Below are 26,362 nucleotides of genomic sequence, written 5' to 3'. Positions count from 1 at the left end.
AGAAGTAATCTAACGATTCTATAGTCAAGTCCTAGCGATTCCAAAGCCTATTAGTACTGTACTTACCTGCTAGTAATTTCGCATTCCACTTCTAGAGTATATGGTTCTTCGTGCCCCTCGGGCATTTGTATATACTGTGCTAACTTAAGTATTTTCGTAAGAGTTTTGTTGTGTGCCTAGCACCCTGTCCTCATAAAGAGTACAGGGTTGTTGTGATTCTAATAAATACACTGTTTATTTTCATAACACTTGTGTGGTGTCCTTTCACTGGGTGTTCAAGGGGTAATGTGATGGTAAAACAGCTGGCTTAACACGCCCTCTAGAGTCTTAGCCTTAGACTGCTCGTATCCATGCTACTAGGATAGCTGGTCTATAAGGTTGACTTACAACCAATCATCAATAAGGGTTGTTTGGACTGATATATAGTGATCACTAGAATAGTGAACACTGCACATCAGGCCAACTTCTCACAATGACCCCCCCCCAAACTTTGGGACAATAAGCTAACCTTGACCAGGTGAGTCTTCTTGCTCTAAGTGGAAATACCTGGAGAGCCCATCAGCATTGCCATGATCAGTACCAAGTCTATGCTCCACTGTAAAATCCATCCCCTGTAGGGAAATGGACCACCTAAGTAGTTTGGGGTTTTCACCCTTCATCTGATTTAGCCATAAGAGGGGCTTGTGGTCGGTCTGAATCTTAAAGTGAGTGCCAAACAAATATGACCTCAACTTTTTCAGGGCCCACACCACAGCAAAGGCCTCCCTCTCAATAGCTGAAGCAATGGGCTGGTCGTTACCATCAAAATTCAGCTGAGATAGAACAGCTCCCACACCCAACTCAGAAGCATCTGTTTGGACAATGAAGGTCTTGGAGTAATCTGGACTCTTTAGGATAGGTGCTGTGCACATGGCCTGCTTTAGGTCATTGAATGCTTTCTGACAGCTTGCTGTCCACTGAACTTTCTTTGGCATCTTTTTACTTGTCAGGTCATTAAGTGGAGTCACAATGGACCCATAATTCTTGACAAATTTCCTATAGTAACCAGTCAGGCCCAAGAAAGCTCGAACCTGAGTCTGGGTGGTTGGAGGAGCCCAGTCCTTGATGGCCTGTATCTTGCTCTCCAAGGGTTGAACCTGGCCTCCACCTACAAGGTGGCCCAGGTATACAACCTGTGTCTGCCCTATCTGGCACTTGGTGGCCTTGATAGTGAGACCTGCCTTTTGCAGTGCCTCTAACACTTTCCTCAGGTGGACCAGGTGGAACTAAAGACAGCTATATCATCAAGATATGCTGCACAGAAGTCATCCAACCCAGTGAGAACTTGATTCACCAGCCTTTGGAAGGTGGCAGGTGCATTTTTCAAACCAAAGGGCATTACCACAAATTGATAATGCCCACCAGGGGTAGAAAATGCTGTCTTGGGCTTGGCCTCCTCAGCTAACCTGATTTGCCAATACCCAGCTGTCAGGTCAAATGTACTTAAGTAGTTGGCAGAAGCCAATCTATCTATAAGTTCATCTGCTCTCGGTATTGGGTGGGCATCAGTCTTAGTGACTGCATTGAGTCCTCTGTAGTCTACGCAAAACCTCATCTCTTTCTTACCACCCTGGGTGTGAGGCTTTGGCACTAGAACTACTGGGCTAGCCCAAGGGCTATCTTATGGCTCAATGACTCCCAGCTCCAACATTTTCTGCACTTCTGTCTTGATGCAGTCTCTGACATGATCAGGCTGTCTGTAGATTTTACTCTTGACAGGCAGACTGTCTCCAGTGTCCACTTCATGGGTACACCAATCAATTTGACTGGGTGTCAGAGAGAACATATGTCTAAAGGATTGCAGAACTTGTCTACAATCCTGTTGCTGATGTTCAGAGAGGCTGCCACAAAAGACAACACCATCTACTGATCCATCATCAGGATTCTGAGTGAGCAGGTCTGGGAGAGGGTCACTCTCTTCCTCCTGTCCCTCATCTGTGGCCATGAGCAAGCTCATGTCCTTCCTGTCGACATATGCCTTGAGCCTGTTCACATGGAGCACCCTGAGGGGGCTCCTGGGGGTTCCAAGGTCCACCAGGTAGGTGACCTCTCCCTTTTGCTCAATGATGGTGTGGGGCCCAGACCATTTGTCTTTGAGTGCTACTGGGGCCACTGGCTCCAGCACCCACACCTTCTGTCCAGGCTGGTACACAGTCAGGACAGCCTTCTGGTCACGCCAAGCTTTTTGGAGTTCTTGGCTGGCCTCAAGGTTTTTAGTTGCCTTCTCCATGTATTCAGCCATCCTGGAGCGGAGACCAAGTACATAGTCCACTATGTTGGTTGCAGGCTTTTTGAGAGGTCTCTCCCATCCTTCCTTCACCAAACACAGGGGTCCTCTCACAGGATGCCCATACAGAAGTTCAAAAGGGCTGTAGCCAACCCCCTTCTGTGGGACCTCTTTGTAAGCAAACAAGAGGCAGGGTATCAGGACATCCCATCTACGCCTGAGCTTTTCAGGTAGTCCATGAATCATCCCTTTGAGGGTCCTGTTGAATCTTTCAACAAGCCCATTGCACTGTGGATGATAGGGTGTGGTGAACTTGTAGTTGACACCACATTCCTTCCACATTGCAGTCAGATATCCTGACATGAAGTTTGCACCTCTGTCAGAGACAACCTCCTTAGGGAAGCCCACTCTGGAGAACACTCCAACTAGGGCCCTTGCCACTACAGGTGCTGTAGTGGTCCTAAGTGGAATAGCTTCAGGATACCTGGTGGCATGGTCCACCACCACCAGTATAAACTTGTGCCCTGATGCTGTCTGGGGTTCCATTGGACCAACAATGTCAATCCCCACTCTTTCAAAGGGAACCCCCACCACAGGTAGTGGTATGAGGGGGGCCTTTGTTGTGCCACCTGACTTACCACTGGCTTGGCAAGTGACACAGGAGCGACAAAACTCCTTGGTATTCTCACTCATGTGAGGCCAGTGAAAGTGTGAGATAAGCCTGTCCCAAGTCTTTGTCTGGCCTAAGTGACCTGCAAGGGGAATCTCATGGGCCAAGGTGAGAAGGAAACCCCTCTGAGACAAGGGGATGACCAGCCTCCTGGTTGCACCAGGCTTGGGGTCTCTTGACTCAGAGTATAGGAGTCCATCTTCCCAGTATACCCTATGGGCACCTGTGGCATTCCCTGCAGCCTCAGCAGCAGCCTGCTGTCTGAGGGGTTCAAGGGAAGGGCAGTCTAACGGTGCTTTCCCCAGGTCTTCTCTGGAGGGTCCCCCTGAGCCCAGAAACTCAACTTGATCAAGTTCAAGCTCTTTAGGCTCAGTTTCCCTCAGCTCTCTCAGATCAGCCTCCTCAGAGACTTGATCCTCAACCTGGGGCAAGGGGGAAGGCAATGCCTTAACCCTACTGCTCTTCTTCTTGGAAGGTGTCTGGTCCATTGTTCCAGGATCCAGCACCTGTTCAGTGGAGCATCTTCTGGCCTGTGACCTAGTCACAGCAAGCACATGTGCTCGCAAGCCTAACATTTCCATGTGAGTTCTCTGCTCCACTTCTGACCATAGTGATAACTCCAAATCATTGCCCAACAAACAATCCACTGGGAGGTCTGAACTAACCACAACTTTCTTTTGGCCACTTACCCCTCCCCAGGAGAAAGCAACAATTGCCATACTATGACTGGTAGTGACGTTGCTGGCATTGGTCACCAGGAAATCTGTACCTGGCATGATCTGTCCAGGGTCCACAAAGTTAGGTGTCACCATGGTGACACTTGCACAAGTGTCCCTATAGGCCTGAGCCATTTTGCCATTTATCAAAGGTGTCTGCCTGTATTTGCCCAAAGTATTGGGACTTACATCAGGGGACATATCCATATCCCCTGTACAGACAAGGACAGCCTGAGTGAGTGTGCCAACTAAGTTGTCAGACTCCTCAGTTCCCAAGGTTAACCCAACTAGTCCCTTGGGAGGTGCACTACCACTACTGACTGTACTAGGGGGTGCAGTTGCCTTAGGGGCTGTAGTGGTAGGAGTTTGCCCTCCTCTTTTGGTGCACTCACTAAACCAGTGAGACTTACTTTTACAGTACTGGCACCACCTTTTTGACTGGCCTTCTTGAGTCTTCTTTTTCTGCTGTGAAGCCTGACCCCCACCCTCTTTGGTTTGTTGGGGACCTGTTGAAGACTTCTGGTCATTTTGTTCACTCTTGGTATTACCCTTCTGGTCTGCTTTCTTCTGACCACCCTGGTTCTGGTTCTGCTTGATCCTTGTTCTGACCCATTTGTCTGCCTTCTTTCCCAATTCTTGGGGAGAGGTCAGATCTGAATCAACACGGTGCTGGTGCAACAACTGGTTCTGACAGTTATTTAAAATCTGTTCTTTCATCATAAGATTATACAATCCTGTGTAATCAGTAACCTTGCTACCCAGCAACCAGCCCTCCAAAGCCTTAGTGGCACAATCCACAAAGTCAGACCAGTCCTGAGACTGAGTTTTCTGGGTGTCTCTGAACAGAAACCTGTACTGCTCAGTGGTTAAACCAAACCCATCAACCAGTGTATTTTTCAGGACCTGGTAATTGTTAGCATCCTCCACTCTTGTAGTGAGGAGCTTATCCCTACCTTTGCCATCAAAGGAGAGCCACAGTATAGCTGCCCACTGACTCTGGGGAATGCACTGCACAGTGCAGGCCCTCTCCAGAGCAGCCATCCATTTCTGGATGTCATCCCCTTGTTTAAAGGGGGGCACTATCTTTGTCAGGTGTTTAGTATCTAAACCCTTCTCTTTATCTCTTGGGAGATTGCTGCCACCAGTGGGTACTACCCCACTCATCTGCTGCTCCCTAGCAAAGGCAAGCTTCTCTTTGGCCAGGGCAAGTTCTTCCCTTTCAATCCTCAGATTAGCCTGTCTCATCCTTGCTTCATGCTCTATTCTCTGAGGGGAAGTCAATCTCCTCTGGGGAGAGTTCCTTCTCCTCTGAGAAGAGGCATTAGAGTGCAGAGATCTATTGGAGTCCCTAGAATGAGATCTATCTCTTCTAACTCCAAGGTTAGGCCTCATTAGGGTCAGTACTGGGGGTCCCCCAGATCCTTCCCTTAGTAGGTCTAAGTTGGCCCTAGTAAGTCTGCTGACTAACTCAGACCTCTTGTCTGCCTCATCCCCAGAGAGGTCATCTTGATCCCCCTCCTCAACTCTGTCTTCAGTGTCAAGGAGGTCTGGATCTCCAATGGTACCCTCTAGGGCTGGCATATTCCCATCTAACGGAGAAATTTTTCTCGCATCATATGTCTCTAAGAGACCTATTAGAAAGGGAATGGTGGGGTTAGACCCCTGTTTCAGTTTCCTGGAGGTACACACTTGTCTCATCTCCTGGAAACTGAGAGCTGCATATCTTGATTTGACCTGTGGAGGGTCAATAACCACAAGGGGAGTCTCAGTAGACTCTCCATGGGTAGACATGCTTTTCTAGTGAGGTGTAAGTGGTGCACTTACCTACACTATATGTTTACCTACTGATCCCTTGCTAGAGTTGTAGTTTAGGGTGTGCTAGGCCCTAGGAGCTACAACAGCTGGTTCAGTAGAACTCAGAGTATTCTAAGCTAAGGTATAAGTACCTTAGTACTTATGTGATCTTTCAAATGATATTCTTAGGATATGTGTGGTAAAACAACAGCAAGCTCAAATCCCAACCGCTGCTCACCAATGTGAGAAGTTGGCCTGATGTGCAGTGCTCACTATTCTAGTGATCACTATGTATCAGTCCAAACAACCCTTATTGATGATTGGTTGTAAGTCAACCTTATAGACCAGCTATCCTAGTAGCATGGATACGAGCAGTCTAAGGCTAAGACTCTAGAGGGCGTGTTAAGCCAGCTGTTTTACCATCACATTACCCCTTGAACACCAAGTGAAAGGACACCACACAAGTTGTTATCAAAAATAAAGTATATTTATTTATAACAGGACTACCCTGGCTCTTTATGAGACAGGGAGCTAAGCACATAACAAAACTCTTAAAGAATTACTGAAAGTCGCACAATTTACACAAATGCCCGAGGGGCACGAAAAACCATATACACAAGAAGTGGAATGCAAAGTTACTAGCAGGTAAGTAATACTTTTCTAGACTGTAGAAACGCTAGGCCTACAATGCTGAACCCTTGGATTAGAAGCAGGAGGCCTAGGGATGCCGTGTGCAGAGTGGGAACTCTCACACGTAATGCGGGAACAAGTCTATGGATACTAGCAATTGCAAAGTTACTGTTCTCGGGCGAATCCGACTAGGTGGGTCGAAAACGAGAGTGGATCCGAACACTTAGGGTGTTGGACTATGCTGGAGCACCGGAGTACTCAGTTTACCTAGCCCAGGGGCTGCGGCTGCATAGGGTTCAAGTTGCGTCGGAAACCTTCGTTGAAGATCCAGGAGCCTGAAGAAAGAAGTTGCTGGCAGGCGGCCAGTGAAGAAGTTCGTGGTGATCCAAGCCTGAATAAGGGAAGAGGAAGACCTGTAAGCAGAGGGGACCAAGTTCTGAATCACTAGCCAGTGATTTAGGTGGGCACCAGGATGGCACCGGACGAAGTCACCTCGACCAGGTGAGTGGGCGCTGCTGGGCTCTGCAGTCTCTCGGACCAGGAGGCGTTGTCGGCGACCAGGATGGAGGTGCGAGCTGTCCCACGAAGGTCTCTGCTGTCGACGTCGCTGGACCCAGGATTGGGGCAACAAGTCTTGGCAAATGCAAGCCCACGCGGTGGACTTAAAATGGAGTCTGGAGTGGACCAGGAGGGTCCAGGGTGCTCCTCTTTTGGAGGGGAGCAAGGGCTAGTCTGGAGCAACCAAACCAGCGGTGTTTGTCGTCGTGAAGCGTCGTAAGAGGGCCACTAGCCAACGGGCAAGTGACCGGGACAACGCGGTGAGCAGCAAAGAGCAGAAGGGCCCCACGCAGATCTCGTGGATGCAGGGGGGCTGAACTTCGGTGCTGGAGCTGCTCAGGGTCGGGGCTTCTCTTACCCCAAAGCACTCAGTCGAGGGTCACTCGGTGGTCGTGCTAGACAAGCGTCGTGCAGTCTTCAAAGATGGCCGGTCCCTCGAGGTCTCGTCACACCCACGGATCACAGCTGGGCTGATGATGCAGGTTGAGGTCAGAGGTGCCAGGGAAGCCGGTTCTCGTCGTGCTGGGCAGTCTTGATCCGGAGGAGAGACTTACAGCAGACCGCGATGCTTGGTTGGTGCCTGCTGCTGCAGGGTGACTACTCCTTAGTCACAAGGGAAAAATCTTGAGAAGAGTCTTGAGGTCCTTTCGTGGAAAGTTGGTTCAGGATTCAAAGATGATCTAATTTGGAAGGGGGCCAGTTCCTACCTTTATCCTGCAAAAAGGGGCTGGCACGCGACTAAGTCCTGCCCTATGGGTGGGACTAGGAGGGGGGTGGTTACACCCCTCTCCTTTGGCGGGCTTTCCCCAGATCAGGGGCTGGAGTGCCCCTGGAACTGGTTCCAGCCGGCCTATGCACAGTGAGCACCGGGGTGCCACTTGCAGTCACCTTCTTCTAAAGCCCTGCCTACCTAGGATACACAAAATCCTGTCTGGGACGGTGCTGGCACCGCCCCTGGCAGGAAACCCTTTGTCCTTGCCTCCTGTGCTGGGAGGACTCCCAGCAGCAGGAGGGCAGACTTGTGTCTCGGTAGCAGCATCCATCTTATGGAGCTGAGGCTATGTCTGACTTTAACATGGGTTACAGGTTACATACATGTCGTGTCCCTCTAGAAGGGTGGAATGCTAACCCCGTCGCCAGAATTGGCGAGGGGTTAGTATTCCAATTCGTATGACACCTTACTCGACATGTTTTGATAATGTTATACCAAAGTTAGCATATGACCGCGAGGTACATAATGCACTTAATATGGTATAGCGTTATCATGGAACAGCTATTAGGACTTGGTTCCGCAAGCTGCAAACGGGCTCAGCTCATGCCAGAGCACCATTTCACATTATTCCATGCACTCTGCCTTCAGGATTGTTAAGGCCTGCCATAGGAGTGACTAATAGGAATATATGTGTCCATTTTAGGTTTAGATATTGGAATACTATATCTAAAGCAAAGGGTGATTACACCACCTTGCCCCAGCTGTCAAGCAGCCAGTTGTGTCTGATTTAGTTAGTCAACACAGGGGTGGCATAATGCATGCTGCAGCCCCTGGGAGACTTCTGGGTACACCTCAGCCCTGAGTACAGGGACTTGGAGAGGGCCCAGTGCCAATTCAGTACCTGAGTACAATTTGGAATAGAGAGAACAGCTAGGCTGTGGGTCTGATTAGCAGGCCCACAGCCAGGGAAAGTCGTAAACCAGTGAAGGAAAAAGCAAAAATATGGGTGATCATAGGATTGCAGACCCTACTCTCCTACACCCCGCCCCCCTGATTAAAGCCCCTCGCCCACCAAAAATATTTCTTAGGCCCCTCCAAAATTTGACTCTACTCTAGTCGCACCTCTGTGCCTGTGCATGCTGCTCACAGTGTGGCCTCTTTAATGTCTCAATTGGTGCTGATAAATCAGCTGTCTCTGTAATTAAATATATGTTTTTAAGGCCCCGAGTTACGGTTTCAGCCAAGCCCGGCCTTTCCTTGCTCAGACTTTCAATGCCCGCACGTGGTGTAAACAAAATAAATAAAATGAGGATCCAGCAATGTCCTAATCTCGATCTGTGGGCTGCGCCTAGCCTTTTGTTTCATGGCACGGCTTTCCATGAGATACCTACAGGCTCACTGTTGACAACAGTGGTGCTAGGAAAGGTATGCAGGTGGAATTGGGATAGGGGGAGGCAGTTTATAAAGAACGTTATATGCCTCGGAAGCATCCTGATAGTTATTTATAAATCCCAGCTTCCCCACATGCACATTACAGCATGGGGCCATTTATGCATGTACTGTCTCGGTCCATTAAGAATATGGCTGCCTGCTGTCACTGATGCTTATATTGCCTGTGGTTAAATTCATGTGGTAAGTTTCATGAGCTGGGGTGTTTATAGCGGGCTGGAAAGAGGACAGAAAACCTACCTCTATCAATGCACTTTGCTTTTACGCTTCTGAGTTTTGCTGGATGAACTTGGGGCTTGGTACTGCAAACACTCAACAGACCCATTGAGGGTTGTTCGTAGCGACTTTAAGAGGCATAGGGGTATGAGTTGTGTCTTCTGAGAGATAAATGAAGTGTGTGTCCAAGTGTGAGAAGTTGGCCTGATATATGATGCTCAGTAGTTCTAGTGATCACCTTGTATCAGTCCAAACAACCCTTATGGTGATTGTTTGTAAGTCAACCTTATAGACCAGCTATCCTAATGGTAGCATGGACAAAGCAGTCTTAGGCTAAACTCTTTTGGCATGTGAAGCCAGCTGTTTTACCACAATATAACCCCTTGAATACCAGATGAAAGGACACCACACAGGTTATTATGAAAATAAACAATATATTTATTAATAACAAACACCTCTGAACTCTTTATGAGGTCAGAGGGCTAAGCACATGACAATCTCTTCGGAAAAATACGATAAGTTGCACATAATTACAATGGTGCCGTAGGGGCACGGCAAACCATATACTAAGTAAATGGAATGTGAAGGTCGATAGAAGGAATGGAGCTGTCCAGAGGCTGTAGGATCGCTGGGACCATGCTACCCTAACTTTAGGTAAGTAAAAGTAGGCCCACGGAGCGCGTGTGCAGAGTGTGAACTCACACGCGAGATGCGTAACAACGTCTATGGACAGTACAGTTCAAGATAAAGGTAAGTACGGACAATTCTGACTAGTTAGGACTAAAACGACTGTGGAACTGGACACTAGGAGAGTCAATCTACCCTTGAGCACCGAAATGCCCTTTTTACCTCACCCACGGGCTGCGGGTGCATAGGTGCAAAGTCATGTCGGGTTCCGGCGTTGAAGTCTATGGAGCCTGGAAGAAAAGATGCTGCAGGCGACCAGGAGGAAGATGTCCGGTGTGATCCAAGGGTGGATCAGAGATGCTGAAGACCTGAAAGCAGAGGGGACAATGTTCACAGTCACTAGCCAGTGACTGGAGTGGAACCAGGAAGGAACCAGATGTCGTCGTCGCGATCAAGTGAAGAGTGGACGCTTGACTCTGCAGCCACGTGGAACAGGAGGTGTCTTGGACGACCAGGATGGAGGCACCAGCTGTCCCACGCAGGCTCTCGCTGTCGGCGGTGTTGGTTCCGGATTCGGCGTCAACAGGCCTTGGCAAAGGCAACCCACGCGGTGAGTGGAAAAGGCGTTTGGTGCGGACTAGGAGAGTCCGGGGTGCTCCTCTTTTGGAAGGGAGCAAGGGCCAGTCTGGAGCAACCAGACCAGCAGTGAAGATTTCAATGTTCGTCGTCTAGGAGGCCACTAGCCAGCCGGCAAGTGACCAGACAACGCGTCGAGCAGCAAACAAGTAAAGGGCCCCACGCAGATCTCGTGGGAGCTGGAGGGCTGATCTTCGGTGCAGGGGCTGCTCGGGGCTGGGGCTTCTCAATCCCCAAAGCACTTGGTCGAGTTTACCTCGGGAGTCGTGCTGGAAGCGAAGTGCAGTTTCTTCCAAGATGGCCGGTCCCACGTGTCTCGTCGCACCCACGGGTCTCAGCTGTGCTGCAGATGTGAGTTGAGGTCGGAAAGGTCTGGGAATCCGGGTCTCGTCGGGCTCTGAAGTCTGGATCCTCGAGGGAAGACGACAAAGTGAAGCCGCTGGACGCTTGATGGTGCCTGCAGTTGCAGGGTGGACACTCCTTGCCCACAAGGGAGATTCTTCAGTCTTCTGTGGAGCAGAACGTCGAAGTCCAGAGTTTCTTCTTGTAAAGTTGTTCAGGATAATCTAATTTGGAATGGGACCAGCTCCTACCTTTATCCTGCTAAAGGGGGCTGTACTACGACTAGGTCCCTCCTATGGGTGGGACCAGGAAGGGGGGTGGTTACACCCCCTATCCTTTGTTCGGTTTTCGCTCCAGAGCTGGGGCAGGGATGCCCCAGCAACTGGTTTGAACCGGTGTATGCACAGGGCACCTTGTGTGCCCCAGGCATGTCTCATTGAATTTGAATTTAAAGTTTTTATATAGCGCAGCGTACACCATGCGGTTTCTTGGCGCTTATAAGTACAGGCATAGATGGAAACATAAAAAGGACCGCTAAGCTGAAATGGGAGAGGAGTTACAGATGAAAAGCTTGAGAAAAGAGGAAGGTTTTAAGTAGCTTACGAAAAGGAAGATACTGGGTGGAGGATCTGAGGTGAATGGGAAGGGAGTTCCAAAACACCGGGGCCAGGGAAGAAAATTTAGCTCCACCCCATTTCTTACGTTTGAAACGTGGTACAGTGAGTAAGCAGAGGGAAGATGAACGCAATTCTCTGCAGGGCACATAAGGCTGTACCGCCGAGGAGATAAAGGCGGGAGCGAGACCCAGACGGGCCAAGAAAGTCATGCATCATTCCTTTCAGGCCTGTCCTACCCAATACACAAAATCCTGTCTGGGGTGGTGCTAGCACCTCCCAAGGCAGGAAACCCTTTGTCCAAGCCTCCCTCGCTGGAAGGACTCCCAGCAGCAGGAGGTCAGACTTGTGTCTGTGGTGGCAGCATCCATTTTGTGAAGCCAAGGCTCGAGTTAACTTTAACCGGGGTTCACAGTTACATACATGTCGTGTCCCTCTAGAAGGGTGGAATGCTACCCCCGTCGCCAGAATTGGCGAGGGGGTAGTATTCCAATTCATATGACACCTTACTCGACATGTTTTGATAATGTTATACCAGAGTTAGCATTTAACCGCGAGGTTGATAATGCACTTAAGAGTATATGGTATAGCGTTATCATGGAACAGCTATTAGGACTTGGTTCCACAAGCTGCAGACGGGCTCAGCTCATGCCAGAGCACCATCTCACATAATTCCAAGCACTCTGCCTTCAGGATTGATAAGGCCTGCCATAGGAGTGACTGATAGGAATATATGTGTCCATTTTAGGGTTAGATATAGGTATACTATATCTACAGCAAAGGGTGATTACACCACCTTGCCCCAGCTGTCGTGCAGCCAGTTGTGTCTGTTTTAGATGGCCAGCCAGGGGTGGCATAATGCATGCTTCAGCCCCTGGTAGGCCCTGGGTACACCTATGCCCTGGGTACCTAAGGTACACTGTACAGGGACTGATAAGGTGGCCCGGTACCAATTTGTAAATGCACCTAAAGTACATGGTTGTCAATTTAGAGAGCGAACAGCTAGGCTGTGGGTCTGATTAGCAGGCCCACAGCCAGGGAAAGTCGTAAACCAGTGAAGGAAAAATCAAAAATCTGGGGTGACCATAGGATTGCAGACCCCACTCTCCTACACCAAGTATCTGCGCAACTGAGGGCCAAAGAGCAGGGAACTGGGTTTTTGTCAAAACAAGGCAAAGATAGAAAACTATGGTCAGAAACACACAGACCCCAATAAAAAAAAAAATATTGATAGCATTTATTCAGCTTAAATACACACATATATCGCATTTCGAAATACAGCACTATCTAGTCATGTTTTGAAAAGGGGGTGATTTTATTTTCACCCCAGTAGCCCTACCCCTACTTACCCCGCCTCTCCCATCGCCCCGCCTCCATCACGCAGGCCCATCTGTGCGGCCCTCGGCCACAAGCCAAACTTTAATTTTGGCCCCCGAGAAAAAGTTTGTGAGTACCCATGCTCTAGTGGAATGCGCCCTCGGCTTGCCCGGAAGCTGTTTCCGTGCCAACTGATAAGATAACATAATGCATGACACAATCCATCTAGAAATGGACCTCTTAGATGCAGGCAAGTCTGTATTCAGAGGGCCGTAGTTCACAAACAAATGATCAGACTTTCGAACACTCTTGGTTTTATCAAGATAAAACTTCAGAACTCTTTTTAAGTCCAAAGAGTGTAGAGCTTTCTCAGCTGGAGTGTTCGGATTAGCAAAGAACGTAGGCAGTGTAACTGACTGGTTAATGTGAAAATCCGAGACTACCTTAGGAAGGAATCTCGGATGAGTCCGAAGCACCACTCTATTCGCATGGAAAACGAGATAAGGTTCTGTAGAACAAAAAGCCTGAATCTCGCTCCCCCTGCGCGCAGAAGTGATAGCTACTAAGGCCACCTTCCACGACAGATATTGAAGGGACGCCTTATGAATAGGTTCGAATGGAGGACCCATCAATTTGGACAAAACCACATTAAGCTCCCAAGGAGGGGAGGGAAACCTCACCGGAGGATAAACTTTCTTGAGACCCTCCAGAAAATCCTTCACAACTGGCATTTGAAAGAAAGAAACCTGAGTGGGGGACTTTCGATATGCTGTTATTGCTGCCAGATGGACCTTTATAGAAGAATACTGCAAACCTGCTTTGGCCAAAGAAAGTAAGTATGGTAACAGTACCTGTTCTTGACCTCGAATAGGGTCATGACCTTCAGCCGTACACCACATGAAAAAACGCTTCCACTTGAAAGCATACAACTTTCTTGTAGAAGCTCTCCTCGCTTCTCTCAAAATGTGCATACAGTCCTGCGAGAGGCCTAAATGTCCATATTGGACGAACTCAGAAGCCACACTGCTAGCTTCAGGGACGGCAGGTTGGGATGGAACACCCTGCCGTTCTCTCTGGTGACCAGATCCGGATAGCAAGGCAGCCTCCTGTGCGGTACTTTGGACACGTACAGGAGATCCGGTACCACGATTGGCGAGGCCAATCTGGAGCCACCAGGATCATGTCTGTCTTGGACTTGTACAGTTTCTTGATCACCAAGGGAATGAGTGGAATCGGTGAAAAAGCGTAGAGTAATGTCTCTGACCAGTCCATCCATAGAGCATTCCCCTTGGACCCTCGTTGTGTGTATCTGGACGCGAATACGCGGCATTTTGCGTTTTTGTCGTCCACAAAGAGATCGATTTCTGGTGTCCCCCTGGCCTGGAAGATATCTCTTACCACTTCCTCTTTTAAGACCCAGTCGTGTGCTTCTGCGAAGTGCCTGCTTAGGTCGTCTGCTTGAACGTTGAGGACACCCGGCAGCTGGATCGCCGATATTTTCATACCCCGAGCCAGATGCCACGTCCAGATTGCTAGCGCTTCCAGCATCAGAGGTCTGGATCTCGTTCCGCCCTGCTTGTTCAGATAGTACATCGTTGTTGTGTTGTCCGTTTGAACAAGCAGGGAGGATGTCTTGATCGCGGGAAAGAAAGCCTTGAGAGCTAGGTGGACAGCTCTGAGTTCCAACATGTTTATATGATACAGTCTTTCTTTTTCTGACCACACTCCTTGAGTTTGAAGAGATCCCAGATGCGCGCCCCATCCCTGAAGTGACGCATCTATCACCAGCGATTGTCTGGGCATGTCCTCTTGGAAAGGGACTCCCACTACCAGATGACTCCGCTGCATCCACCATCGGATGGAGATCTGTACTGACAGGGGTAGTGACAGTGTGTCCTCCCAACGATTTGAAAACTGGGTCCACTGATCCTCCAGGGACTGCTGCAGAGGTCTCATGTGCAGCCTGGCGTTTGGAACGAGGAAAATAAAAGAAGCCGTAGACCCTAGAAGAGACGAGATCTGCCTGGCCGCGGGGCGAGGAGTCTTCAGTAGAGTTTGACACTTGAGGAGAATGGAGGATAGTCTCTCCTCTGAAGGATACGCTTTTGCGTCCTTTGAATCCAGAAGTGCGCCCAGATAGTGTATCCTCTGCGTTGGATTGAGGATAGACTTTTTGAAGTTTACGTGCAGGCCGAGTCTCCGCAGCTGATGTATGCAGAACGTGAGATGTTGCTGTAGCAGAATCGGAGACGCACTCTTTAGAAGCCAATCGTCCAGGTAGGGATAGACGAAAATGTGCCTCTTCCTCAGGAAAGCCGCTACGACTGCCATGCACTTTGAAAAAGTGCGAGGAGCTGACTTTAGCCCGAAGGACAAAACTGTGAATTGGAAATGACTTGTTTGGATGCAAAACCTTAGAAACTTCCGATGCTTTGGGTCGATGTGGATGTGAAATAAGCATCTTGAAGATCTATGGAGCACATCCAGTCCCCTTGATGCAGAAGTGGAATTATTTGATGTAACACCAGCATTCTGAACTTTTCTCGCCGAATGAATAGGTTGAGACGCCTGAGATCTAGTATGGGCCTGAACTCCTTGTTTGGACCTTTCTTTGGGACTAGAAAATATCGAGAGTAAATGCCTTGCCGACGCTGTGTTCTTGGGACCTCCTCGATGGCATTCTTTAGGAGTAAGGCAGATACCTCTTGTCTCAAAAGATGAATACGATGGGTCACAGTCTTTTGCGGAGGAATGGACGGTGGAGGGGACTTGAATCTGATGGTATATCCATTCTTTACAATATTCAGAACCCATTTGTCTATTGTGATGTTTGTCCACTCTTCCAGGCAAAAACGAACACTTCTCCCCACCGGAGTGGGTAACGGGCCCAGGGGAAGCAAAAGCTCACTGTTTTTGTTGCTGTTGCTTGTTTCCAGGTGCAGACTGCCTGGAAATGCCACCTCTTCCTCTACCAGGACGACGCTGGGAGAACTGAGATCTTCCCTGATTCTGCTGTGACGACAATTGAGGGGTTTGAACCCTCTGCTGGTTCTGTCTCCGGTCGTACGGACGGTATTTTTTCTTTAAATCCTTCCTTTTTTCAAGACCAACAGCTCTCACTGTATCAAGTTCTGTCTTCATTCGCGACATCTCATCGTCGGCATGAGATCCGAAGAGCGATGTTCCTTTAAAAGGCAAATTAAGAATCTGGTGTTGTGCTTCAGGCTTAAGACCCATGAGCCTCAACCAAACTGAGTGCCTAGCGCAGAGACCATGTGCGTAACCATGTGTAGATAGATCAGAAGCATCAGCGGCTGCACTAATCACCTGGTTAGCCACTAGCCCACCTTCGTGTAAGATCTCAAGAAAGTCGTGTTTGTCTTCTTTAGGAAGCTTTTCTGTGAAACGAGACATGGAGTCCCATAGTGCGCGGTCATAGCGACCCAGCAAAGCAGAAGCGCTGGCGACTTTCATGTAGGAAGCAGAGGTGGCAAACATTCTCTTCCCTACTGAGTCCATAGCCTTACTGTCTTTATCCGGCGGCACAGAAGATGACGCCGCTCCTGTTTGATTCTTACGTGCTGCTGAGACAATCACAGAATCATGTTTTGGCTCAGCCCTCAGAAAGAACGGATCATTGTCCGGAGCTTTATATTTTTTAGCGATCCGAGAAGGGACCGCTCCCAACGCTGCTGGAGTTAAGAACTTGTGCTGCGCAGGCTCCAACAGACCTGGTACCAGAGGAAGTAAGGGCCTTGAAGTTAGCTTTAGATGCAAAGTTTCGAAAATTACCGTGGTCTTGGTGGTAGAGACCGGCATTTCGATATCAAGTTTAGCTGCTCCACGACAGAGAACCTCATTAAAGGTAATCACATCATCAATCGGTGATATCCTACTCGGAGGAGTTGATGACAGTGTCGGTGAATAGTCCCTCTTCGAATTTGTAGACCTTGTCGAGGATCTAGGACTGCGCCTCCTTGAAGAGTGGCAACGTGATGATCTAGGAGAGGGTGAAGACTGCCTCCTCACTGATGGAGATTTTCTCGGCGGAGTACGCTCACGTCTCTTGGAGAGTGCACCAACTGTCTTGGGGGCGATCTTGATCTTGAAGCAGGTCTTGCAGAAACAGGTGCCCTGGAATAAGACCTAGGAAGATTAATCCTCCTTATCTTCCACTCTCTAATCTCCCCCAGCCATCGTGGCGAGATATTAGTCGCTGGGTGAATAGGTGAAGGTGCTCTCGAGGGCTCTGGAGAGACCTGCACAATCTGTAGTCCAGGGGAGGAAGAGGAACTCCCAGAAGACACAATAGGAACATTAGACCGGTCTTTAGACACCGTCCTAGGCCTCTTAGCTGAAGGAGAAGCCGACAGCGATCTCCTCGACAGCGATCTCCTCAACGGCGACCTCCTCGGTGACAACCTCCTCGACGGAGACCTTCTCGGCGGCGACTTCCTCGGCGACGACTTCCTCGACGGCGACTTCCTCTTAGGCATCGGCGTCGTGCGCCTCGGCGGCGATGGCCTTCTCGGCGTCGTATGCCTCGATGCCAAATGGCTTGGGCTGTTCGACGTCGAAACCTCTGCTGGCCGGTTCGACGTCAACGTCATGGCACCTCTCGACGGCGACCTTGACATATGTTCCGAGACTCTCGGTGGCGACCGTCGACGTCGATGAGACGACGTCGAGTCCCGCCCTCTTGCAGCCGTAGGCGAGCCAGACCTGGACCGCCTACGCGCATGTCTCTTCTCACCTTGCTTCGACGGCGAGATCTTCTTCGAGGGCGAGGGATGTTTCGACGTCGACGGACGCCTTGACGGTGATTTAGATGCCGATTTTGAGCACAGAGGTACCTTAGAAGAAGATCTGTCCCTCAACGTAGTAGGAGACCGATGTTTTCTCTTCTCCCCTTTGTCCTTGCGCTCTTTGTGCTGAGAAGAAGGCTTCTTGGAATGAAAATCTTCTTTTCCACTCACTGTTTCTCCTCTGTCATACAGGGACTGTAGCCTGCTCTTCTCCCTCTACCTGAGAGTTCTGTTAGACAACTTGCTGCAGTGGTAGCAGAGTTCTGGCTTGTGAGAAAATGGTAAACAAGCAATACAGACCGAATGAGGGTCTGTCTTGGCCATTTTTTTACCACAGGCCGGACACTTAACAAATAAGGGCGGCATTAAATCCCAAGTGGGTTTGGACGAGTCTTTGATAACCTTACTGCACCGTAGAACTTTCCTGGCGCCCCTTCATGCCTCATTCACAGCAAGGCACCCCCAGGTGCCAGCATGAGGGTGCCTTGCTGTGAATGAGGCATGAAGGGGCGCCAGGAAAGTTCTACGGTGCAGCAAGGTTATCAAAGACTCGCTCCAAACCCACTTGGGATTTAATAAGTCGGAATGGTAACAGCGCCTCGCAACTCACTCGAGATAAGAAGATATCAGCACTACAGAGGCCAGCAGGCAGTGCGCCTGGGAACTCCCTTTGAGGCGGGCCTCATCACGATCATCAGGTGCTGTATAAATGCGAGGGGCTGCTTAATGACTGCATTACCCATGACTAAGTGCAAGGGTGCACGAAACGCGTCAGGTAAAGAGACTGTTGGAAGTGTCCTGATCCCATGCTGCAGCTTTCTTGAATAAAAGCGGTGAATACTTACCTCATGCGTGTGGCTTCCTTTAAGAGGGCAACTCTTTGTGTTGGATTTGTACGGCCGGTCCGGTCGTGAGGAGGCTCCGCCATACAGTAGGTCTCATGCTGGCACCTGGGGGTGCCTTGCTGTGAATGAGGCATGAAGGGGCGCCAGGAAAGTTCTACGGTGCAGCAAGGTTATCAAAGACTCGCTCCAAACCCACTTGGGATTTAATAAGTCGGAATGGTAACAGCACCTCGCAACTCACTCCAGATAAGAAGATATCAGCACTACAGAGTCCAGCAGGCAGTGCGCCTGGGAACTCCCTTTGAGGCGGGCCTCATCACGATCATCAGGTGCTGTATAAATGCGAGGGGCTGCTTAATGACTGCATTACACATGACTAAGTGCAAAGGTGCACGAAACGCGTCGGGTACAGAGACTGTTGGAAGTGTCCTGATCCCATGCTGCAGCTTTCTTGAATAAAAGCGGTGAATACTTACCTCATGCGTGTGGCTTCCTTTAAGAGGGCAACTCTTTGTGTTGGGTATATGTAGATATATGCATATTATTGGCTATTGCTCCGGGGTCCCGCACGTGGGTGGGACTATTCAGTGCTTATGACTATTGATGAGTATCCCCTGGAAGAGAATACATGCTGCAGCCCCTGGTAGGCCTTGGCTACACCTATGCCCTGAGTACCTAAGGTACACTTCTACAGGGGCTGATAAGGTGGACCAATTCCCAATTGTGTATGTACCTAGAGTACATGGTTAGAATTTAGAGAGTGCATCCCGCAAAAGGGGGCTGGCGGCCGAAGGGTGAAGGGAAAGACACGCCGGGTCGCGCGGCACTGGTGCAGAAGATGGTGAGGCACCGGGTCCCCCGAGGCAGGACGCCTCCAAGCCCCCGTCAAGGAAGAAAGAAGCGAACCTTCAAAGGGAAGTAAGATTTCCCTCCCACCAGAGCCCTGGTGGAGGACCTCCAATAGATGGTCCGCCGGAAAGTGCACCACCCGGTCACCCATGCGCAGGATGCCCACAGTCATGGACGCTGCATGAGCGAAGGCTGCATCCGCCTCCGTAGGGCCTCGCGGCGGAGCAAGCAGCTCCTCGATGGGCGACGGCTGCAAACTAAGGCGGCCGTCCCCGAGGCCAAGCGGGACGGGAAAGGGCCAGATCTGGAAATCAGAAGGAGCCGAAGAATGGGGGACCTGCCGCTCTTCCGACGAACACCTCTGCTGAAGGAAGGGCGGGAAGCCGCCCTTCGACGCCAGTGAAAAAGACACCACATGGTGACCAGTCTCCGGGGAGGACGACACCAATATACAGCCTGCCTCTGGAGAAGAAGGAGCGTCCGATGATGATCCGTGGAACGACCTCCGCGCGGAGCCGTGGAGTCCGCTGCCTGAGGCAGGACTTCGGCACCATCCAGTGTCACTGGACAAGGTTTCTCCAAGTCACCCCTCACCGGCGACCGGAGCGGAGACCCGATTGGAGCTGGAGCCGAAGCGGCCCCAGGGCGGCGCTGGAACGACGCCGATCCAACCCCCACCGAGGCAGCCACCTGCGTGGGGGAACGAGACGGCCCTGGGGAGTGACCCGAAGCCCTCCACCAGCCGCGGCCCAGAATGAGGCGGAGATAGCTCAGCGACCCATGTGGAGGTGCCAGGGACGATTCAACCGCCGACTCGCCCTCCGACGAGGCAGCCGCCCATGGGGAGGTGACGAGAGGGGCCCGGGTAGGAACGAGGCGTCCTCCCCCGGCCTCTACCCGGAGCGGGACGAGGAGGGTCCACCAACCCATGTGGCTCAGCACGGTCCACAGCTGCCGGCGCCATAGTGGCGTCACATCGGCCTTAGACAGGACCACCTTGTCAAAGGACCGAGAGGGGCTCGGGGATGAGACCCGAGCCCCGGCGACCTCCCGCGACACCACAGGGACTCCCGCGGGAGTGTGCGGCGAGGCAGAGATGCCGTGGCCTGAAGGAGCTGCCCCGGAGGAGCCCCACCCCAACAGCAACACATCCTCCAAGCCTGTATCCGAACCAGTCGGCGCCAGGGCCGGAGCTGCTGGCGGCGCCGCCGAGGGCCCTGCGAAGGGCGAGGGATCCGCTGGCATCCCAGGAGAGAAAGGAGGAGACGCCAGCAATGCCTGCAAGGCTGCCGCGTATGTCTCCATTTGGACTCTCGACGCCCCAACACCGGGAAACAGTGGACAGGACGACACGCGAGGCCGCATCACCCGCGGAGAGTCCACGCCCCCGGCAGGCCGAAAACCAGCCCCCGGGGACAAACTGCAACACTTACCCACCGGGGAGCAACGCTCACGTGACATCGGAGAAGGGAGAGGACAACGACCACGGCCGTATCTGAAGTCGTCCGCTGAAGCAGACCGAGGGAAGGACGTCGACCTAGAGAGACGCGCCAACAGAAGCTTCATCCGGCGCTCCCGCCGCGACTTCGGCTTCAACTGTTGGCACGCCGCACAATCAGTGGTGCTGTGATCCTCCCCCAAACACCACATACAAATGAGGTTCTGGTCCGTCACCGACATGAGACGCCCACAAAACGTGCAAGTTTTGAAGCCCGAAGGCATTCGCACACTGTTTCACCAAAAAGAAATGGAGAAAAGGGGCCTTAAACAGGCCCGTAGCAAAGACCGGATCCGCGTTGCACGCGGAAAAGAAAAAAACTGACGTAGGCTCGCCGGGGCGGGTCTTATGTGACAGCGCTGACGTCAAGTACGTGGATGACGCCTAGGCGGAGCCGCGTGATGTCGCCCAGCCCCCGGCGCGCAAGGATGCTGCGGCAGAAAAAGTTTCTGGATCCAGTCTCACGCCTGGGGATAATTCTACCTGAAGGAATCTGCGGCTAGTAGTCTCTATCAGATCTCCTAAGCAAATGGAGAAAAAAAAACGTATTGACACTTTAAAAGAAGATTTTTTTTTCATAATATTTTAAAAGAATAATTTATAGACTACTAAGATGTTTTACCATCTAAACAAAGTCTCATCTCTAAAGCAGAATTATATGTTCAAATTTACCATCTACAGATTCTTGAAACTTGTCTCTGACGTGCTGCAGTTTCTCCAGGGCTCTCATGTTAGGCGCTACTGTTTTAATCAAAATGCTTTCCTTCAATGCTGTTTGTTCTTGCAGTTTTGACAGATGGATACTAATCTCTTTATCGGAATCCAAGACCTACGAAAAATTGATAACAAAGTTGAAGTCAGTTGATCTACAGAAACACCTATATATGGATCCTCATTATTCTTGAATACAGTGTCAAATGTGTAAACCGTTTTAAGACTGCAAACATTTGTGTTGCTGAAATGCTTTTTCTAATGCACAAATACCATTTTAGGAGTCAGTAGAGACTATCGAACTGCCAGGCCAGCTCCTCCCTGGACTGAAAACAAGCATCCTGGTACCGGTTTCGGGGTATCATCCTTCACCAGCCAGACTAGTGTGACTCCAGTTGCATGGAGAGCACGGAATTGATGGACGGAGTGCTGAACAATGCCATACATTTACACCAGTACAGAGATTTGGGACTAAATCTATAGTTGTTTTGCTCACCATGCCATTCCAGCTTGGACCCAGCCATATGCAATTCAGTCTTGACCCTGCTCCCCATGGGAAGAGTCCACCACAAACTGCCAGTCCAAGTTGTCCCTGGACTGGAAACAAGCAAGCTAGGACCAGTTTTGGGATATCACCCCATATAAGCCAGGCTAGCTTGACTCCAGTGGCATGGGGAGCACAGGACCCACGTCTGGGCATACCCGTCTTCCTCGGGTGACAAATGCAAAATGAACAATTGATGTGCTGAATGCTGAACAATGTCAAACATTCACACCCAGTACAGAGATCTGGGCCTAAATCCACAGTTTTTTTGCTCACCATGACATTCCAGCTTGGACCCAGCCATATGCAAATCAGGCTTGACCCTGTTCCCCATAGGAACAGTCCAGACCGAACTGCCAAGCCAGGTCCTCCCTGGCAGTTTGGGCTGGAAGGTTCCCATGAGTAGCAGGTTCAAGACTGATTTGCATATGGTTAGGCCCAAACCGGGGTTGCGTAGTGAGCAAAAGAACCATGGATTTAACCAGGATCTCTTGACTGGGAGTGAATGTTTGATTTATTCAGCATTCCGTCCATCATTTTTTGCTGTAGCATTTTTTGCCCTAAGTGGGATGGGAATGCCCAAACGTGGGTCCCTTGCTCTCCCTGCCACCGGAGTCAAGCTAGCCTGGCTGATGAGGGGTGAAACCCTGAAACCGGTCCCAGCATGCTTGTTTCCGGTCCAGGGAGGACCCGGCCTGGCAGTATGGGTGGGACTGATCCCATGGGGAGCAGGGTCAAGACTGATATACATATGGCCAGTTTTAAACTGGAGTGGCATGGGGAGCGAAAAATGATGGATTTAGTTCCAGATCTCTGTACTGGGTTGAATGTTTGACATTGTTCAACATTCTGTTCATCATTTATTCTTTTTGCATTTCCCAGGAGTTAATCAGAACGAGCATTGTGGTGGCTGCATATCATGTAGTGATCACTACAAGAGAACAGGGCTTGTTTACCTGTGTCTCTGGAGTAAGGCCTACATGCTCACTAACTTAAAGTTCAGCTGCTGTGTGCTTAACTCACCCTGGGCCTACATCGGGTTGGTGTGCAGTGCTGCACAGTGCATGTGTGGTATGTAGGTGCTGAGCGTGTGTATGTGTGTCTGTGAGTGGTACAATACAGGCATAATGCAGTGCTGGTCAGAGCGTGCTATTATATCCATGTGCTGGGTGTATGTGTGCCTGTGAATGGTACAATACATGGAAGACCCTGGGTTCTATTTGGGAGATACAGGGCTGGCTGGAGGAACATGAGGACAGGAAGTAAAACAATCCTCTCCAGATAGATTTATGGATTCCTTCATTCCTGTAACCTAGGTGGGGCACATACAGGAGAAAGATCGAGACGACTCTTCAGTACACTTCAAAGGGTGCTCCTTTGATTCAGAGAGAAGTCACTGGGAAGGGGCTTAAGCACATCTAAGGAAGGATGTGTGGCTGATCAAAGAATAATGAAGAGCAGGGCTGAAACCCTTAAATAACCTTTTGATACATACATAACACTGTTGATGACATCTAGGTGTGAACCTCTAGTCACTCCAATCTCCTGTGATGTGGGGCTTGTCAGATATAGAGTTGCCCCTGCTGTGACAGGATGCTTTCTGGGGGAAGGGCAGAGGAGAGGGCACATTAAAAGGAAGCAGACCCCCAAATAAAATTCAAAGACTCAGACTCTAAATCACATTTGGTGTCTGAAAAAGGACTATGAGAGTGGGAGCTCAAATTTGGCAACTGTCAAGCAGTAAGTTGGGCTGTGCGAGGAGGAGAAGCTCTGCAAGACTACTACCTGTGACCAGGACTGGGAGCAAAGGCCTGCTAGTCTGCTAGCTGGGGGAGACAAGACAACCTATCCCTGGAGCTAGAGCACATGTGCCCGCCTGCTTGCTGAGAGCAGTGTGTCCTGTGAGGGGAATGAGAGAGTTGGAGGAAGTGAGGTCCCTTGAGGGATCCTGGCAATTGGATCCTTGTAGCAACGTGTGTAGAGTCGCAAGAAGCAAAAACAGAAGCCCCATAAACTGACTTGGCGCCAACCCTGCCAGCCTGCCTGCTGACTTCAACAACTGCACCAAAAGACAGCTTTTCCTGCAGCTGCTGTGTCTCTAAAGACTGGGAGAACTGCATTTTGCCCAAGAACCAGGAACTTCTGTGGAAAAGCAGAGCTGCTTCCCTGCATCCTCCAGGTATTAAAGACTGAGCTGTGAGGCTCAAAGATCGTGAAAACCTAACACTGAAAACACCACTGTACCCAAGCCGCCTAGCCTGAGCTGAAGTGGGCCAATGGTGCCAATGTGGTCCCCAGACCCTTCAAACTTGAAGCCCACCTTGGGTTTCTCTGCTGTGTATTTCTTGATGCTGCCTGCAGCCTCTGTTTGCAGGCTCCCTCTACTGCGACAGCTGCAGATTACAAAAACCCAACGCCTAAGGACATATCTGCATGTAGAGAAGTTGACCAAAGGCGTCCCACCATCCCCGAGCCCCCCTGTTGGTTCAGCCTGACTGGCCTCCCAGTCCAAACCGGCAGCCTCTTTTTGGGTAGACCAATCCCACAAAGACTAACATTGGGCACCCGACGCTGTATTGCACCACTGGACCCGGCCGCTGCAGCCTGCGGGTGCTGCATTGGAGCAGTTTGGTCTCGTAAGTCGCTGTACTCTACCTGTATGCCGTATTTGTTTTCCAACCCATAGGATAACATTGCAGCCTCTGAAAAACTGCACTAATTTCTATATCTAAACATACTTACCTTGCAGTATTGATTCTGGTGCCTAAATATACATGCATCATTTATTGATTGTGTGTGTATTCTGCAGACGTCTAACACTTCTCTCGGATAAGCCTAGGGCTGCTCTCCCACACTACCCGAATTAAGAGCACCTTGGGATTGTCAGAGCAAGGCCATGTCCACTCACAAGGTTCTGGGCTCTTTGCACAGTATACCTCTTTTTAGTATACTAGATAAAGAGCTAGCTTCCTACAATGGTGGTGCAGCGGTATGATACAAGGCTTGACATGCTGTATCACATGATTAATAAGTGATTCCAATAAGGAATACAAAATTGTCTTTTAGTTAAAAGCATTATTTATTTCGAAACGTTTTCTAAATTGTTTAGACTAACTGTTAGGGCCTTGTACTAAGTTCCCCAGTGCAAAACTGTTTAGAATTTAAAACAAGCATTTACAATGCAACGGTCTCGCCTTTGCAAAAGTTAGAACTATTGGCATAGTAAATGACACATTTTTTATTTATGTATTAGTTTTGAAAACAGATAAATAAATGGCATTGTCATTTACAATGCCAATAGCTTAATCTCTCGCAAATGCATGACCTATTGCATTTGCACCCACACACAGAGCCGCACACACACACACACACACACGCACAGAGCCACACACACAGCCACACACACAGCCACACACACAGCCACACATACAGCCACACACACAGAGCCCCCCCCCACACACACAGAGCCACACACACACAGAGCCTAAATAGACTTAAATATACCACCAGACACAGCAGCACCGAGACACCAATATGTTCCCTGCACACACACTTTCCAGGGACAGCATAAAACCAGCAAGACAATTCATGAGCTACGCAAGGGCAATAAACAATAACAAAATGCACTACCAAACTGCCCTTCTGAAGCAGGGCCAAGCCACACCAGATAACACAACTGGTCAACACAGTGAGGCAAAACGCCCCTTCCTGGCAGCAGCTCGAGAACATTAATCTACCAGATCTAACATCCCTACCACACCACCAGTGCACACACCTTTGCATGGCAACAGCGAGACAAATACAACCCACTTTCCGGTGCAGTACCGCCTCCTCAGCAGCAATACTACCACATATACGGCAATTAAACCGAATTCACCGCCAGCTAAAGCACTCATTCATCCGCACTCAAGGCATTCCCAACGAAAGTCTCTACTCTGTTTTACTGCATCAAGAGTAATCCCTCCCATCTTTTCGCTGCAAAATAACCCATCACCATTCCAGGTTAAACATAACCTCCAAATGATTCCTTGAAGCGATACCAAGGTACAAACAGAGAGAATCCCGGTGAAATGGAACTGGAGGAACGGATGCCGGGGCCCAGTTGGTGAACGCATGCACTGCCCTAGCACAGATCCCGTCAGACACTCACCCGTCTGGTCCAGCAGGTGCAGGTGCACCCTTTCCACCACCGACGTCAGAGATGCACAAACCACTCCAGTCGCCGCCCGCCTCCTTCCACAGGGCCTGGGCACAAACCTATTGCCACATCTGCGGGGCGCGCGTCCTCCCTCCGCAGCTGTCCAATGGCTGCAGCGCGTAACCAGCAACCTGTCAGGGGCGCGAGCCCAACACTGCAGCCCTCTGCTGCCCGGTGCGGAAAGCGTCAACTGGGCCCTTAGTAGGGGACTCAGGTCCCAGAGGACCATGCGCTGATAAACCACTCAGCTGCTGCGTCAATTTATTCTCCGCGTCCCGATGCACTGATTTCTAGACTTCGCGTTCTCCTCTAGCCCTCTCGATCCACATTCTCTCTCTATCTTCGACTCCCTCTACTCCCCCCAC

The 26,362-nt window shown here is 50.3% G+C and overlaps 1 protein-coding gene across 3 annotated transcripts in view; it reads right to left on the bottom strand.

Moving 5' to 3' along the window:
- SMC1B (structural maintenance of chromosomes 1B) overlaps positions 1-26,362 on the bottom strand; it is a 2,760,606-nt gene that overhangs the window by 417,539 nt on the left and 2,316,705 nt on the right. For all 3 annotated transcript variants that reach the window (XM_078673832.1, XM_078673834.1, XM_078673833.1), the window contains one exon: positions 21,217-21,373. In XM_078673832.1, coding sequence (XP_078529958.1) covers positions 21,217-21,373 — 157 coding nt within the window. The remainder of the gene's footprint in view (positions 1-21,216; positions 21,374-26,362) is intronic.

The sequence above is a fragment of the Lissotriton helveticus genome, chromosome 1_1 (genome assembly GCF_964261635.1).
Source record: "Lissotriton helveticus chromosome 1_1, aLisHel1.1, whole genome shotgun sequence".
Taxonomy (NCBI): Eukaryota; Metazoa; Chordata; class Amphibia; order Caudata; family Salamandridae; genus Lissotriton; species Lissotriton helveticus.
Note: the sequence above shows the minus strand (reverse complement) of the source record. Positions and strands in the feature narration are given on the sequence as shown.